Source organism: Protopterus annectens, chromosome 4.part0 (genome assembly GCF_019279795.1).
Source record: "Protopterus annectens isolate FY-2018-M chromosome 4.part0, PAN1.0, whole genome shotgun sequence".
NCBI lineage: Eukaryota > Metazoa > Chordata > Ceratodontiformes > Protopteridae > Protopterus > Protopterus annectens.
Window position 1 is genome coordinate 754,025,297 of NC_056733.1, and position 16,749 is coordinate 754,042,045.

The 16,749-nt window shown below is 42.4% G+C and overlaps 1 protein-coding gene across 2 annotated transcripts in view; it reads right to left on the minus strand.

Annotated features, from left to right (window-relative positions):
* The window catches only part of TRMT2A (tRNA methyltransferase 2 homolog A), an 826,498-nt gene that overhangs the window by 388,183 nt on the left and 421,566 nt on the right, over positions 1-16,749 (minus strand). For both annotated transcript variants that reach the window (XM_044068710.1, XM_044068711.1), the window contains exon 9: positions 4,488-4,563. In XM_044068710.1, the coding sequence (XP_043924645.1) occupies positions 4,488-4,563 (76 nt within the window). The remainder of the gene's footprint in view (positions 1-4,487; positions 4,564-16,749) is intronic.

The window sequence follows — 16,749 nt, forward strand, 5'->3', positions numbered from 1 at the left end:
GGTCTTGGCTGATTTCGTGGCCAATTTTGGAGCATACATTATTTGCCTTTTAAATTTACAAATCCTGCCTGCCTTTAAATACCAGACCATTTGCTTATTTGTACTTTTATACTGTTAATGTAGGTCTGTCCCTTATAGTTTCTCTATAATGTAAGGCTTTCTCTGCCACCACTACCATTTTTTGAAACAGCCCTTTTTGAGAAGTGTCACACTCTGCCAGCCTTTTCTTCATTTCAACCTCTGATTTTTTTTGCAGTTTTATCAGTTAATCTGAATAGCTACCCAGCCTACTGTTATTTGAGATGATGTACTTCAATGTTCCATTTATTTTAATCACTTCTGAACACATTTGATTTTTTTCTCTAAATTACTGGAAGCCATCTCTTGTATCAAAACTGAAGCTTGAACTGCTTTTCATTATGCAGCTACAGAACTTTTTCCAGTTAGTGCTTTATCTTCACCTTTTCTAATTGATTTTCTTTCAGGTTTTCTAAATTGTCTTAGCAATCATTCAGACAGTATACCTACTAAGCAGTAATGGAATTTTATTCAAGTTGGTAGAATTACTAGCTCTTATTTCCGTTTCTTTTTTTCATACTGGAGAGCTGAAATTAAGATGCTGATCAGTGTGCAGTCACCCTGGAAGTCCCAAGAATTTAACGACTATTCCTAAAGCATTGACAAGCAACTTCTTTGAAGAGGTGCAGACAAAGGGACTTCTTAAACTTAGCAAGTGTATCTTATTGCCTAGTTTCAGTTGGTAGTTTGTTCCAGAGAGCAGAGCTTGTTCATAAACAGACCATTTTAAATGGGGAATGTTTTGAGGCAATATTAAGTTATGGGGTGGGGACAGTAGGCATCATTTAAAATTTTATACAGTAAAAGACATAGAAGATAAGTGGATCTTTCAGCAACAGGTAGCCAATTTAGGTAATTTAGAAGGTTGTAGTGGTGTACACGGGCATCAGCATGTAGGACAATCTGGCAATTTTTTTCTCTGTGACGAAGTCTTTGAATGTTAAGCAGACTGTAGTTTAGGAAGGACAGTCATGATGAATGCTTAGGAGGAAGGAGGAGTTAGAAGATGTGCTATTATACAGCACAGTTTTAGTTGCAGGATGACTTAATTATATATATAATCAGTGTAGGTTGCAAAGTTATGTTGAAACAAGTGTTAGTCCCAAGTATTTTACTCGCATACAAAAGGAATCACATGGTTGTCATCTGAAATATTAAGGACAGGCAGTAGAGATGCTCTGTGAAAGGAGAAAAAAAAACAACTTGTCTTTTGTGGTTAACTTGACATTTATTTTATTCTGAATATTGAACGATTAGAGGAGGTTTTATCGACAGTGAGATTGTAAGACATCTGCATGGTGTAATAAAATATCACATGTGTAGAGGGTAAGGTTAAGTTATGTAAGGCATCAGCAATACCAATAATAAATACAGAAAACAGCAGTGGGCTTTGAACAGAGCCTTGGGGTCCAACTGTTTTTTAAGCAAGCCATTAGTGGACAGCTGGTTATTACAGTAAACCTGAAAGATCCTGCTGCCAAGATAGCTATGGAGCCAGATGACATTTTCTCCCAAACTGAATTTTTTTTAACTTCAGCAGTTTTGCTGTCAACAATTTCAAACGTACAAGTAGGGTTGCCACCCCTCCATTTTTTTTCTGGACTATCCAGAAATCAAACTGATTCTCCGTTAGTCCGGAAAACACTGTACATACTCCGGTATTCTGTTTCAAAAAGGAAACAGACTATCAGAGTTTGTAAATCGGCTGATTTACTATATATATATTTTTTTTTTTACAGGAAAGCATAGTAAATCAGCCAAAAGCAGGCAGCAGGAACGAAATAAGTCACATCCACAAAAACATTATCTGTAAAGTGAAAGCAATTTAGGTGGTTACAGTGTCATATGCTGAGAGTATAGCGATGGTTGTACGAAAAACATTTCTGAAGCCATGCTATCAGATAGAAGCTCATAACTATTGAAACTTTCAAGCAACTGTTTATAAACTATTTTCTTAAATTTTTGAGAGCCAGTAAAAATTCCATCTCTACATTTTACCCTTGCTCATTTTCCACCTGTCCGATATGCCCATTAAATGTCTCTTTGGACTTCCTCTCCACCACCTCATTCCAAAGTCCATAACCCTATGTAATGAGAAAGGAGTCCTTAACCCCTGGAATCTGCTAACAGTGCCCTCTTCCTTTCTAATATGTCCTTCCCGTCTAGATGGACCCCGACACAGCTCCTAAACATTCACTTAATATCAAGGATCTCTGAATCTTTTGGTTTCAAGTGAGAAAAATGTCTACCTCCTCTAGCCTCGTATCATAATTCCTTTGTCTGCATCTCACATATCTTTCAGGTGGCTTCACTTGGGACTTCATCCAGACTAATATATATTTTCCTTATACAGCCTCAAGAACTGCACACAGTGCTCAAAGTGTGCTCTGACCAGTGCCATAGAGAGGTGAAGTATTACCTCCTTGCTTTTGCATGTACCCCAGTATTCTGCCTGCTGCTGCAACAGCTCTCGCACTTTGCTTCAACTGGTGCATCGAGATGTGTGCAACTTCTAATCAGTTTTCTGCTCTATCAGTTCCATAGTCCAGAGCCAATACTTCACTTCAGGTACTGCAGTTGTTGACAACAAACCTCATCTTTCAACTTTCTGTCTACTTGTTCAGTTTTTCCAAATTCTTCAGAGTACTTTGCATTTGTTTGTAATGAACCTCATTCTGTCCATTTTCTGCTTATTTTTAAGCCTTTCAAAATACTTTGCCAGAATTTTCTGTATCAGCTTTACATACAAGGGTACAATAAGAAAGGCAGTGGAGACCTCATTGTTCACCTGAGTGACTTCTTTCATATTCTCACTAGCTCTCCAAGAAACCAGTGGCAAATGAATGCAAGTACTTTAAAAGTAAAAGCTATCTCCATATCAGGTGGAAGGTGCGGGAGAAAGATACGAAGACAAAGAGAATGCGACTTTATACTCAGCTGTCCCACTGAACTCAAAAGTCCCGCCATCTCTCCAGCAACCCATGATACTGCGTCTATGCCTCAGTAATGGAAGGGAAACTGACTAGGGACAACACCCGAAAAGTAAAGAAAGGAAAGGCGGTCAATGACTAAAAATTCGGAAAAAACAGCAGCAACAAACCGACTAATGCTCCACAAAAAGAATAAATCCACGAACTTGCAAGCTAGTAATGCAAACTTTTTATTCCATAAAGCGCTTTCCGTCTGGCTGGATAGCTACACTTCTTCAGATGCAATTAAATATTCAAAACACAGTATACAACATAAACATCAGTCAGCTGATCCACCCTATTAATTAGAACAGCTGATCAACACCAATCAATGCATATACATACCCTCACAGCCTAAGCCAAAATGCCTTAAACACACATACCATGAATTATATCTACTTCTAAATAAATTAATTAAAACCTACTAACATATTTATTAATTTAAATCATAATTTATATAGCTATAAATATTCTAAAAACATTCTAAAAACTTATAAAATACTTAAAATACTATATAAGTATAGAAGTCAGAAACCATACCTGTAAATGAGTTTGACTTCAATTATGTACATACTCCAAAAACCATGTAATTTTAAAACAGTTAAACTAATGGTGCAAAATGCATACATCACTCCTACTACTAAAAAATCATTTACACAAGTCACTTCCTGAAAGTACATAGTGAACTGAATCTTGACTGGACATGTTGCCAAAAGTATGACAGAAAGAGGAAGGAAAAAAGCATTAAAGGTAGAGTACTGAATGGTGGCAACCTTAATAAAATGCAAATATTTATGAACAAAGGGGCATGACTTTGCAATCTACAGGATAAGGTACAGTCATCCTTCTAACCAAACTACAATACTTAGCCACTGCAGGCCAAAGCAGAGCTGGATCTCAGAGACCATGACAATACACCTGCAAATGTGCCACTGAAAGCACATTCTAAAAAATACTGCAGACACAGATCCAACCCCACATTTCCTTTTCTCCCTCCAGAACCATAGGCTTTCATCCAATCTGTTACAGCCATATAAAAACTAAGAGGTTTGTGATTGACAAATGAGTAGACAATGTTCGACAAAATAAAATCTCCTCCTGTCCATGAAATAAAATCACTTCCTCTCCGTAAAACATCTGAACCATAGTGGTCATGGTATATGTTAAAAATCATGGAAATGGGTAACATTTACAAAAATCAAATTATAAAAGAACAAATAGAGAACGTTCAGTTATGCGCGCTTCCCACCAAATTACTTAAGTGGTGCTGCAACAAGCAGATCAATCTGGATTCCTAAAATGAGTTGCAAACTGGTGCCTAGACAAGTTTCTGCCACTAGTCATCCTGCGATTCCACAACTGTGGTTGGGTTTACAGCCCTAAAAACACACAATCCTGACTAAAAGGAATATAAACAGTCTATGTATAAGTTATACTAACCATTAATCTCAGCATTTGCACGGGCATCCTTCACAGCCTCTTGACTCAACTCAATTCCAATAACTTTCTTCACTTTCTATGGAAAAAGAAAAGCAAACACATAACATATGTAATTTTTTTAAACTATGCCTGAGATGAAATGGTCTAAGCCCTTAGATTAAATCCTCATTATGAAAAACTACATAGGACTGCACAGCCAACAGCTCATCCACTATGGCAGTGGATGTCTGTATCAATACATTTATATAGGTTTATCTCCATTAAACATACTGGTTGTAATTTACATTCTGCTATCTGCTCCATTTCAGTAATCTAGTGATTTTTGGAGACATTGCGATAACCACACACATCAGTCCTATTTATGCTTCACCCCCCACCCCCTAAAAAATTACATGTTCTTAAAAGGGATATACATTTAACACTGCGACAAAAAGGATACCTATAGGACAAAATTGTGCTTTGACAGATGCATGTAAAAAATGAAATGGGACATTTAAGACTTCTGTGCTGCTCTGAACTCCAAACACAAACTACTTTGGAAGGTGGTAAAGACCTCCTCCATATATAACTAGGTTACTAAAATGTTATAAAAATAATAACATTACCAAAACAAATGCCTCCAAACAATTCAAGCAACTCACTTGGTTATGTGTGGTAATGCAGTTTTGCCCCAGTTTTCTGTGTCCCCCCCTCCCAGTGATTACAATTCAATTCATGTTTATACTCAAATAGAAAGCCAATGGAAGTGGTGCAACCTTTCTCTGGTTTAGTGAATGACAAAGTCCATTAAGAAAAGTAAATGTATAGTGAATGCACTGTTCAAAGAAGAATAAAAGCCCCTCTTCCACAGCATGCTCAGAAGTCTACACATTAATAGAATGTGATTTTATGTTAAATGAAACTGGACTGTTCTATGACAAAATAAGAAAATTATTTATGAAATGTGGACCAGCAGCTGCTGCTGCTAAGATACCATGCCCAGTTTTGTTGACATCTCGGTAATGTTTTCAGAAAGTACAGTTGTGTACACTTACCATAAATATAGATGTTAAGAGTGTATTCACTGTTGCAATCATTACATTTGGGGTAATCTACTGGCAGGTTGCCCTCAGTCGGCCTGAATTCCAAAGTCTTGGATCCTGCGTTGGTTGCAGTCTCCTCTTCCATGACATCAGGTCATCAGGGGTATAAAACAGGCAACCAATGCCATTTTCTTTAGTTTTTCTTGCCCCAGATGTCAGGTGCCCCCCAAATGGGTAGCAAAAATATATATAAACTATATATACATGAAACAATAAAAACTTTACCTTAATCTACAAGCAAATACACCACAAAGGCTGTAGAAAATAGTGAAGGAAAGAGAAACTCCAGAATAAAAGGGGGATGGCGGGCGGGTAACCTGGACTGCAAGAGTGAATACACTCGAACATCTACATTTATGGTAAGTGTACATAACTGTACAATGTTCTTCGTGTTTCACTGTTGCAGTCATTACATTTGGGTAGAATCCTAAAGCTATGGATGGGAGGCTGGAGCTAAACTGCATTAGGGGCGGCTATAAGGCCCTGCAGAACTGCAGTGGCAAAGTCTGCCCTGAACTTAGAGAAGAGAGGCAAATGATAATGCTTTGTAAAAGTGTGAACAGAACTCCAAGTAGCAGCTTCTAGAATGTCTTTGGTTGGTACCCCTCTGAGAAAAGCTGCTGATGTTGCTGCAGCCCTGGTGGAATGAGACCTAACGCCCTTGGGCACAGGTTTACCATGATGTAAGTAGCAGAAACGAATGCAGTGGCTAATCCACTTTGAAATAGTCTGCTTTGAAATGGACTTTCTCTCTGATCCGGCAGCAAATGCCACCAGTAACTGCTCAGTTTTTCTTAGAGCTTTAGTCCTGCTCAAGTAGAATCTTAGTTGTCTTTGTACGTCCAAGGAATGCAAAATCCGCTCCCCCTTGTTCTGCGGATTTGGAGACAAAGTTGGCAGATGAATAGTTTTGTTAAGAGCCACACTGGAAACCACCTTAGGCATAAAGGAAGGACTGGTCCTGAGGGACAGCCTGTCTGGGTAAAATATGATAAAAGGCTCCACAGCCATGAGGGCCTGTGGCTCTGAAAGCCCGAGGTCCCATGCAGGAATTGGTAATCTTCTGGGAGGCCTTAAATTTTGGGCCCCTCTAAGATACTGCTTAATCAAAGGATGAGAAAAAGATTGGTGTGTCTCTGTGTTGTAATGAGCCGAAATGGCAGAGGCATGGATTTTTTTTTGTTGAAAAAGATAGGCCTTTGTCAAGCATCTCAGTCAAGTATTGTAAAATCTGAGGAATATTCGGGTCTGCTGTGTCAGTTCCTTGTGCTTGGTTCCAAGCACAGAATCTCTTCCATTTATCAGCATAAGATTTTCTAGTACTAGGTCTTCTGGCTTCCAAAATGGCATCCATCACAGATTTACTGAGAGATGTTGTTTGAATAACTATATGATCAGCCATGCTGCCAGGTTCAGTGTTTGGAGATGACTGTGCAGGATCTGACTGTTTTGCTGAGACAGTAAGTGAGGTATTTGAGGCAAGTACCAAGCTGGGAATTGAAACATATTCCTTAGGATTGGGTACCAGTGTTGGCGGGGCCAGTCCAGGGCAAGTAATATCATCTTTGGTTTTTCTTGTCTGACCTTTAGTAGGACCTTGGGTAGAAGAGGCAGAGGAGGAAAGGCGTAAACTGATAGGTTTTTCCAGTTGAAGGATAGGGCATCCACTTTCCATGCTTGTCTGTGATAAGTCCTTGTGCAGAATTTGTCCAGTTGATAATTCCGAGGAGAGGCAAATAGTCTATGTCCGGACTTTCCCATTTCTTTGTTATCATGCTGAAGACTTGTGGATCTAGTTTCCACTCGTGAGGGTCCATAAGGCTTCTGCTTAAGTCGTCTGCCAGAGTATTTTGCTTTCCTGGCAGGAATTGAGCTTGAAGATGTACTTGGCAAGTCAAGGCTGTGTCCCACAGTGCCATGGCTAGTCTGCAAAGGGGGTATGAGTGTGTGCCCCGCTGCTTATGTACCACATAACCGTGGTGTTGTCCGTCTTTATCAGTAGTTGCCCTGGATGAAGTAAGTCCTTGAAGGCTGTCTGGGCATTTTGAACAGCTAACATCTCTTTTTGGTCGATATGCAGATGCATTTGTTTTGGGGTCCATATGCCCTGAATGCATCTTCCCGCCAGGTGGGCCCCCCCATGCATAGTGAGATGCATCTGTAGTTAAGGTTTGGCTGGCAGGGGGTAGAGTGAAAGCCTGTCCCATGTTTAGGTGACATGCCTTTGCCCACCAAAGAAATGCCTGTTGTAGGCAGGGAATGAGAGGAATCATGGTTTCCAGACTGTGACAATGTTGACTCCATAAACTTTTTAGGTACCACTGTAGGTTCCTCATATGCAATCTTGCATATGGAATTAGTAGAATGCAGGATGCCATGAACCCCAAAGCCTGCAGAGTTTGCCTTGCAGATAACTGGGTTTTTGTTGTCATCTGTTTGAAGTAAATAGTCAGTTGCCTTTGTTTGTCTGCCATCTGAGCAGTTGTATATTCAAGCTTACACCCAGAAATGTTATCTTTTGAGAGGGTACCAGTTGTGATTTCTTTTCGTTTATTGTGTACCCTAGGCATGCTAGAAGCCTTTTCACAAACGCCAGATGCTAAGGAAGAATGTCGTTGCTCTCTGCTTGAATGAGACAGTCGTCCAAATAAGGATAGCTTTGTATACCTCTTTGTCTGCAAAATGCAATTACTGGTGCCAGGCACTTTGTAAAGACCCTGGGCGCAGTAGATAAGCCAAAGGGCAGTGCAGAGAATTGGTAATGCATAAAGCCAGCCTTGAAACGGAGGTATCTTCTGCACAATTCCCTTATTGGGATATGCAGGTATGCCTCTTTTAAGTCTGTCACCAGCCAAGCATTCTTGCCCAGCACGGGCAGAAGCTGCTGCAAAGTTAGTATTTTGAATTTTGGAAAGTCCAGGAATGTGTTCAAAATTGATAAATCCAGTATTGGGTGCCAGGCCTGGTCTTTTCTGGGTACCAAGAACAGTCTTGAATAAAACCATTGTCCTTTTTCCTGTTCTGGCACTGGCTGAATAGCCCCCATATCCATGAGGGATGTAACTTGTTTCTGTGCCTCTGCTCATTGATTTTTTGGCAGATCTGGCCAACTGTTTGCAATTGGCAGAGTGTGGAAGTGGAATCTGTATCCCTGAGATACTATGTTTAACACCCACTTGTCCTGGGTTATTAACTGCCAGTTTTGAGCATAAAGTGCTAATTTTCCTCCTAAGGGTGCTGCCAAAAGATAAGTGCTTGGTGATGGTAGAGGGAAGTCACCGAGACTGTTTACTGTAGGGTTGCGCTTTATTTCCTCCAGATTTGGAGGTAGAAGCACCCCATTGCTTTGACCTGTAAGAATCCTGTGACTGGTATCTAGAACCTTTAGTAGAGTGCCTGCATTTGCTCCGTGGAGCTCTGTCGGACACAGGAAAGGATCAATTTTTTGTAGGGCAGTGTCGACTGAATCTTGGTGGCTGCACTTGTAAGAAGTCTTTTACAGTTTGCATAGACTTAGCTTTGTCTTCCATTTTCTTTAAAACCTCTTCTGCCTTAATACCAAACAGAGTATCATACTGTAAAGGTGCATCCAGCAATTTAGCTTTAACATGATCAGGCAAATTTTGCTCTTTTAGCCAGGCATGCCTCCTAATCACAGATCCAGTAACTGCGGCCCTGCAGGAGGCCTCTAAGGAATCAAAACCACATTGCAAATTATGCTTTCCAACTTGTTCTGCTGCATGCAATAATTCCTGCAATTCTTTATTTTCTGCACATTCAGAAATCAACATCTTTTTCTATTTCAGTAATCCCATAACATGTTGTTGACACTTGAGCATATGAAAAGTACAGTTTTGTACCTACCATAAATGTAGATGTTCGAGTGTACACCCTGCTGCAGTCATCACACTTGGGTTATCCTGTCGTCAGGCAGTCCCGCAGTCGGCCAGAATTCCAGTGTCTTGGTCCGGCGTCGGTTGCTGTCGCTTCTTCCCTGACGTCAGTGCGCCAGGGGTATATATAATGAAACAGACACCATTTTCTTCAGTTTTTCTTGCCCCAGATGTCAGGTGCCCCCAAAAAGGTGGTCAGTAATTAGTACCAAATTGAGTAAATTTTGCACAAACACAAAATCCCTTCAGCTATAAGCAAATACATCAGGAAGGTATTGTAGAGATTTAGCCAGATAGATCAGAGGGGATGGAGGGAGGGTAACCTGGACTGCAGCAGGGTGTACACTCTAACATCTACATTTATGGTAGGTACAAAACTGTACTATGTTCATCGTGTTACCCTGCTGCAGTCATCACACTTGGGTTGAATCCCAAAGCTAAGGATGGGTGGAGGAATCAGAGGGTTAGAGGAGGCTAGAAGGCCCTGCAGAACTGCAGTGGCGAAGCCCGCCCTAGTCTTAGAGTAAAGAGGTAAGTGAGGGTGTTTGGTTAAGGTGTGTACTGAACTCCAAGTAGCAGCTTCCAAAATCTCCTTGGTTGGAACCCCCCTGACAAAGGCTGCAGAAGTAGCTGTTGCCCTGGTAGAGTGGGGCCTAATGGTAGCAGGAACTGGTTTTCCATGATGGGTATAGCAGAAACGTATGCAATGACCTATCCATTTGGAAATGGTTTGTTTTGATATAGCCTTCCCTTGTGAAGCTGTAGCATAGGATACAAAGAGCTGGTCAGATTTTCTGAAAGCCTTAGTTTTGTCCAAGTAGTAACGAAGTTGCCTGTGAATGTCCAAGGAATGCAGGAGTCTCACCTTTGTTCTGTGGATTTGGGAAGAAGGTGGGTAAGTGGATGGTTTGATTTAAAGCCACACTGGAAACCACCTTAGGCATAAAGGAAGGATTAGTTCATAGAGAAACTCTGTCTTGATGAAAAATGAGGAAAGGTTCCACTGCCATTAGTACCTGCAGCTCTGAGACTCTTCTAGCTGAAGTTATTGCTAGCAGCAGGGCAGTCTTCCATGATAGGAACTGAAGATCTGCAGAGAAAGCTGGTTCAAAGGGAAGTAGCATTAGTTTTTCCAGAACATAACTGAGGTCCCATGTTGGTGTAGGTGCTCTCCTGGGTGGCCTAATGTTTTTTGCCCCTCTGAGGAACTGCCTTAGAAGTGGATGCGAAAATAAGGGTGGATCCATGTTGTAGTGGGCTGAAATAGCTGAAGCATGGATTTTAATGGAGGAGAAAGAAAGTCCTTTGTGCAACATCTCAGTTAAATAATGTAGAATGTGAGGCATGTGAGGCTGAATTGTGTCTTGGCATTTAGCTTGGTTCCAGGCACAAAACCTTTTCCATTTGTCCGAATAAGCCTTCCTGGTGCTTGGCCTCCTAGCTTCCAGAGTAACATCCATAACTGCTTGGGAAAGAGGAGCTGGCTGGACGCTTAGTTGATTTTCCATGCAGCCAGATTTAAGGTTTTGAGCTGGCTGTGAAGACTGATTGTTTTGTTGTGTGAGCAAATGGGAAATTTGTGGTAATATCCAAGGTGGGCCGTATTCCTCAATAGTGGGTACCAGTGCTGACGTGGCCAGTCTGGGGCTATGAGAATCAGTCGTGGTCTCTCCTTTTTGACTTTCAGAAGTACCTTTGTGAGGAGAGGCAATGGAGGGAAGGCATATACAGTCAGGTTTTTCCAACTGAAAGAGAGTGCGTCCACTTTCCAAGCTTGATGGTGAAGTGTCCTTGTACAAAATTTTGTTAGTTGATAGTTTTGAGGACTGGCAAACAGGTCTATGTCTGGAAGGCCCCATTTTTGAGTTATCATTGTAAATACTTGTGGATCTAGTTTCCACTCGTGGGGATCCATGAGGTTTCTGCTGAGGTCGTCTGCCAATGTGTTCTTCTTTCCTGGCAGGAATTGAGCTTGTAACTGAACTTGGTAAGCCAGAGCTGTGTTCCATAAGATCATTACTTGCCTGCATAGAGAGTAGGAGTGAGTACCCCCTTGTTTGTTTACGTACCACATTACTGTGGTGTTGTCAGTCTTTATTGTAAGTTGTCCTGGATGTACTAGATTCTTGAAGGCTGTCAGAGCTTTCTGTACAGCTAGCAGCTCTTTTTGATTGATGTGCAGATTCCTTTGATCTGCAGTCCATACGCCTTCAATGCACTGTCCTGCCATGTGTGCCCCCCAGGCGTAGCCTGATGCATCTGTTGTGATAGTTTGCCTGGCTGGGGGCAAGGTGAAAGGCTGACCCTTGTTGAGGTGACATGCCTGTGACCACCATAGAAACTCCTGTTGTAGGCAGGGAATGAGAGATATCGTTGTGTCAAAGCTGTGGCTGTGTTGAGACCATACGCTTTTTAGGTACCACTGTAATTTCCTCATATGCAGCTTTGCAAATGGTATTAGTAGTATGCAAGATGCCATGAAGCCCAAGGCCTGCAGAATTTTTCTTGCAGTTAATTGGGTCTTTGTTGCCATTGTTTGTCTGGTGTCAGATAAGCCTTCTGGGCCATTGTATTCAAGCTGATACCCAGGAATGTCATTTTGTGAGGGTACTAGTTTTGACTTCTTTTCGTTTACTGTGTACCCCAGGCAATTTAGTAGATGTTTTACAAAAGCCAGATGATGTAAGAGAATGTCTTTGCTTTCTGCTTGGATGAGGCAGTCGTCCAGGTATGGGTATATTTGAATTCCTCTGTCTGCAGTATGCAATTACTGGTGCCAGGCATTTTGTGAAGACTCTGGGCGCAGTAGATAAGCCAAAGGGCAGTGCAGAGAATTGGTAATGGGTTGAACCTGCAATGAAACGGAGGTATCTTCTGCAACTTTGTCTGATAGGGACATGCAGGTATGCCTCTTGAGGTCCAACGTTACTAGCCATGCTTCCTTGCCCAACATTGGAAGAAGCTGCTGTAGTGTTAGCATCTTGAATTTGGGTACTTGTAAGAAGGTGTTTAGAACTGAAAGGTCCGGAATTGGTCTCCAGACATTGTCCTTTCTGGGCACTAGAAAGAGTCTTGAGTAAAATCCTTGACCTTGCTCTCGAGTAGGTACCAGTTGAATGGCTCTCATGTCCATGAGAGCTGTAATTTGTTTTTGTGCCTCTGCCCATTGATTTTGTGGCAGGTTTGGCATTCCTCTTTTCATTGGCAAGGTGTGAAAATGGAATCTGTATCCTCGTAAAATTATGTCTAGGACCCATTTGTCCTTTGTGACAATGTGCCAGTTGTCTGGAAAAAGTGCGAGTTTTCCTCCCAAGGGTGCTGCCAAGAGAGTGTTGCTTGGCCAGATGAGGTGCAAGTCATTGAGTTTGCCTTCTGGTAGATTGGGACCTGTCTTCTCCTCCCTTCTGTGTTGTAGTGCCCCATTGGCGAGGTTTGTACTGGGCTTGTGGTTGTCCTCTGCCTCTTGGACGTCTGTATTTACCCCTCTGTGGTCAGTCAGTAGCTGGAAAGGACCAATTTTTTGTTGGCCAGTTTCTGCTGAAGCGAGGGGGCTGTACCTGTAGGAAATCTTTGACTGTCTGCATAGATTTTGCCTTATTCTCCATTTTCTTTAAGACTTCTTCTGCTTTAACTCCAAAAAGAACATCCTGCTGTAAAAGAGCATCTAGAAGCTTTGCTTTAACATGATCAGGGAGAGTTTGTTCCTTTAACCAAGCATGCCTACGTATAACAGACCCAGTGACAGCTGCTCTGCAGGAGGCCTCCAAAGAATCAAACCCACATTGTAAGTTATGTTTGCCCACCTGTTCAGTTGCATGCAACAGATCCTGCATTTCTTTCAAATCAGACTGTTGAGGTGAGAGTGGTCATTCTTTGCTTTAACTGAGAGATTAGAAATTGCTGATACTTAAGCATGTGAAATTGGCAATTTAGTGCCCTCATAGCTAGAGTGGCTGAGGTGTAAACCTTTTTCCCCCACCTGTCTAGTGCTCTGGAATCCCTCTCAGAGGGTACAGGATTTTTAGCCATAGAAGCCTTAGCCCCTTTGGGACCCTGGGAGATTGTCTCTGGGTCAGCAACAGGGCTTTTATAAAGAAATTTGTGGGAATCAGGCACTCTATAGTATCAGTCAGGCTTGGCCAGAGCAGGAGGTAGAGAGTCTGGGTTAACTGAATTCTAAGTAAACATCATCCACAATGTCTAAAACTGGTGGGATGGCAAGTGGTCTGTGCTGGGGAGTAAAAGAAACTCTCAGAGCCTTTTCCTCGAGTCAGAGTAGTCCTGACCTTCCCAGAGAAAATGTTCCCTCATAGTGTGTAAAGTTTCCCCAAAGGAGTAGTCTTCAGGAGGAGAAGCTGAGGGAATGGAATCCTCAGCATCAGAATCTTCATAAGGGGAGAAGGAGTAATCTTGGTCCTCAGAGGAGTCTGAAGAAATGGACACTTGTTCAGAGGATGCATAATCTTCCTCTTGTCTAGGCCTTTTGTCAGGAGGGGTGCTGGGAACCCCTGATTAAAGAGATCAAATCTTCAGCCATTTTGAACATCTGTTTCTTAGGCATGGGGCCTTGAACAGGGGACTCAAGTGCAGTCCTTTTAGATTTAATAGGAGTCTTCGTCTTAGGATACGTTTTAATGGTGAGCGTCGGTCTGAAAATACCTTCAGAAACCAATGGCATTTCTGCAGCACCGACATCTTTTTCAGCAATGTCGTCGGTAGGGCCTGAACAAAATGGCTGAGTTGGCCTGGTACATTCCGCCAAAAGTTCCGAATCTGTCTCGGGTTCCAGATCTGCGGTAGTCGGGGGCTGCGTCGGAGCCTCACTGAGGACCGGAGACCGGACCAGCCGAGGCCTCGGAATCTGGCTTAGGCCTGGGCTGTCTGTCCTTACCCTTGCATTTTTTGTGCACGCCGGTAGTCGGTTGCTCCGACGGCATAGTGTAGTTAAATTTTCTACCGAAGTAGTGTCGTGCGAAATCAAAGCATCTTAATAGTACGCTTATTAAACCTAGCACAAAAACGACAACTAGTGACGTTGTGGTCTGGGCCTAGTCAAGGTATGCAATAAGATATTTACTTCCCACAAGAAATACAATTATTAACTTTTTCTGACATCGGTCTGAGGCAAGAAAAGTTTCCCCAATGGGGTACTTAGCTTTATAGAAGACTTCAGTCTGAAATTCGAATTCGAAAATCTCAGGACTCAGCCTACCGGCACTTGCGAACTGCTTCTGCTTCGGGTACCGCGCGGCAAGAAAAACTGAAGAAAATGGCATTGGTTGCATTATATATACCCCTGGCGCACTGACGTCAAGGAAGAAGCGACAGCAACTGACGCCGGACCAAGACTTTGGAATTCCGGCCGACTGCGGGACCGCCTGACAACAGGATAACCCAAGTGTGATGACTGCAGCAGGGTAACACGATGAACATCTGGCAGTTTAATGCCCTAATTGCCAAGGTTGCAGATGTATAAACCTTCTTTCCCCATCTATACAGTTCCCTAGAATCTCTGTCACACGGAGTAGGATTCTTTGCTGTTGAGGCCTTAACACCTTTTGGACCCTGTGATATAGTTTCATGGTCAGCAGCAGGGTTTCTAAATACAAATTTGTGCGAGTCAGGAACCCTGAAATATCTATCTGGCTTGCTAGGAGCCGGAGGTAAGGAGTCTGGAGTCCAGCTCGACTCTGAAAACACATCATCTACAATGTCTAAAACAGGAGGTATGGCTAAAGGCCTATGCTGAGGGAGAAGGAAATCCCGAAGCCTCTTTTTTGATTCTGAGAAATCTTGATTCTCCCAGTGAAAATGCTCCCTCAAAGTATGCAAGGTTTCTCCAAAGGAATAATCTTCAGGAGGAGATGCAGATGGGATAGATTCCACTGCATTAGAATCCTCATAGGGTGGTACAGAAAATTCCTGATCAGAAGAGAAATCAGAAGAAACAGAAACCTGATCTGAAGATTCAGAATCAGTGTCTTGCCTCGGCCTCTTATCAGGAGGGGGTTGGGAACCCCTGATAAAGGTAATTAGGTCTTCAGCCATTTTGATCATCTGCTTTTTGGGCATAGAGGCCTGTGCATGTGGCTCATGCGTCTTTTTTTAGCTTTAGAAGTTGCGTTTGTCTTTGTTTTTGAAGCTGGCGTCGGTTTTATATAGAAATGCTGTGGCCTGAAGACATCCTCAGAAGCTGGTGCCTGCTCAGTGACTCCAGACCCATCCGAGGGAGAGACATCCACAGATACAATACTTTGAGAATCCTGCGGTATGCCGGACTCCACATGGGTCTCAGTAGAGGCCTGCAACTAGAAAGTAGCAGGTATCAGGGGTTGCGAAAGCGCCAGAGTACCGACTGGCTTAGGAGAAGCTTAGTCATCGGTTTTGGACTGCGACTGTCTGTCTCTGTCCTTTTCCTTGCGTTTTTTGTGAACTCCGGTAGTCGGGATTGCTATCCGATGACATTTCAGGACAGTTAAATCCGTTTCCAAAATATTTTGAAGCAAAGATATACAGACGCTTAATAGTGCGTTGGCTAAATCTAGCAGAAAACAGACAGCTAGGCACGTTATGATCAGGGCCTAGGCAAGGAATACAGTATAAATGGAAATCCTTATGAGGTATTTACTTTCCACAAGTAATGCAATTATTAACGTTTACTGACATCGGTATGGAGCAAGAAAAGGTTTCCGCAACGGGGTACTTAGCTTTAGTGAAGACTTCGGTTCTGAAACTCGAATTCGAAAATTTCGAGAGTCGGCCGACCAGCACTTGAGAACTGCTTCTGCTTCGGGCACTGAGCGTCAAGAAAGACTAAAGAAAATGGCGTAGGCTGCATGTTTTATACCCCTGACGACCTGACGTCATGGAAAAGGAGACCGCAACCAACGCAGGACCCAAGACGATGGAATTCAGGCCGACTGAGGGCAACCTGCCAGCAGATTACCCCAAATGTAATGACTGCAACAGTGAAACACGAAGAACACCTGCCAGCTTTCCTGCAACACAGTACTGTGCTGTTTCCATGTAACAATCACTGCAGCACCCAGCATCAGAAAGTCTTCATCTCTTATTTCTTCCCATCAAGATTCTAGGAACCCATAAAAGAACCTCTCACTGCAAAAGAGTAGATTCTCATTCCTATCTCATTTCCTGGAATATGTATCATAAGTTGCAGACAACGTTTAAATCAAATAAAAGGTCCGTCCTTAACCAGCAAAGTATGTGTACCACCATCCTTGTCATCATCCACATACAGGCTGTTACAGCAGTTTTTGAAGATGGCAG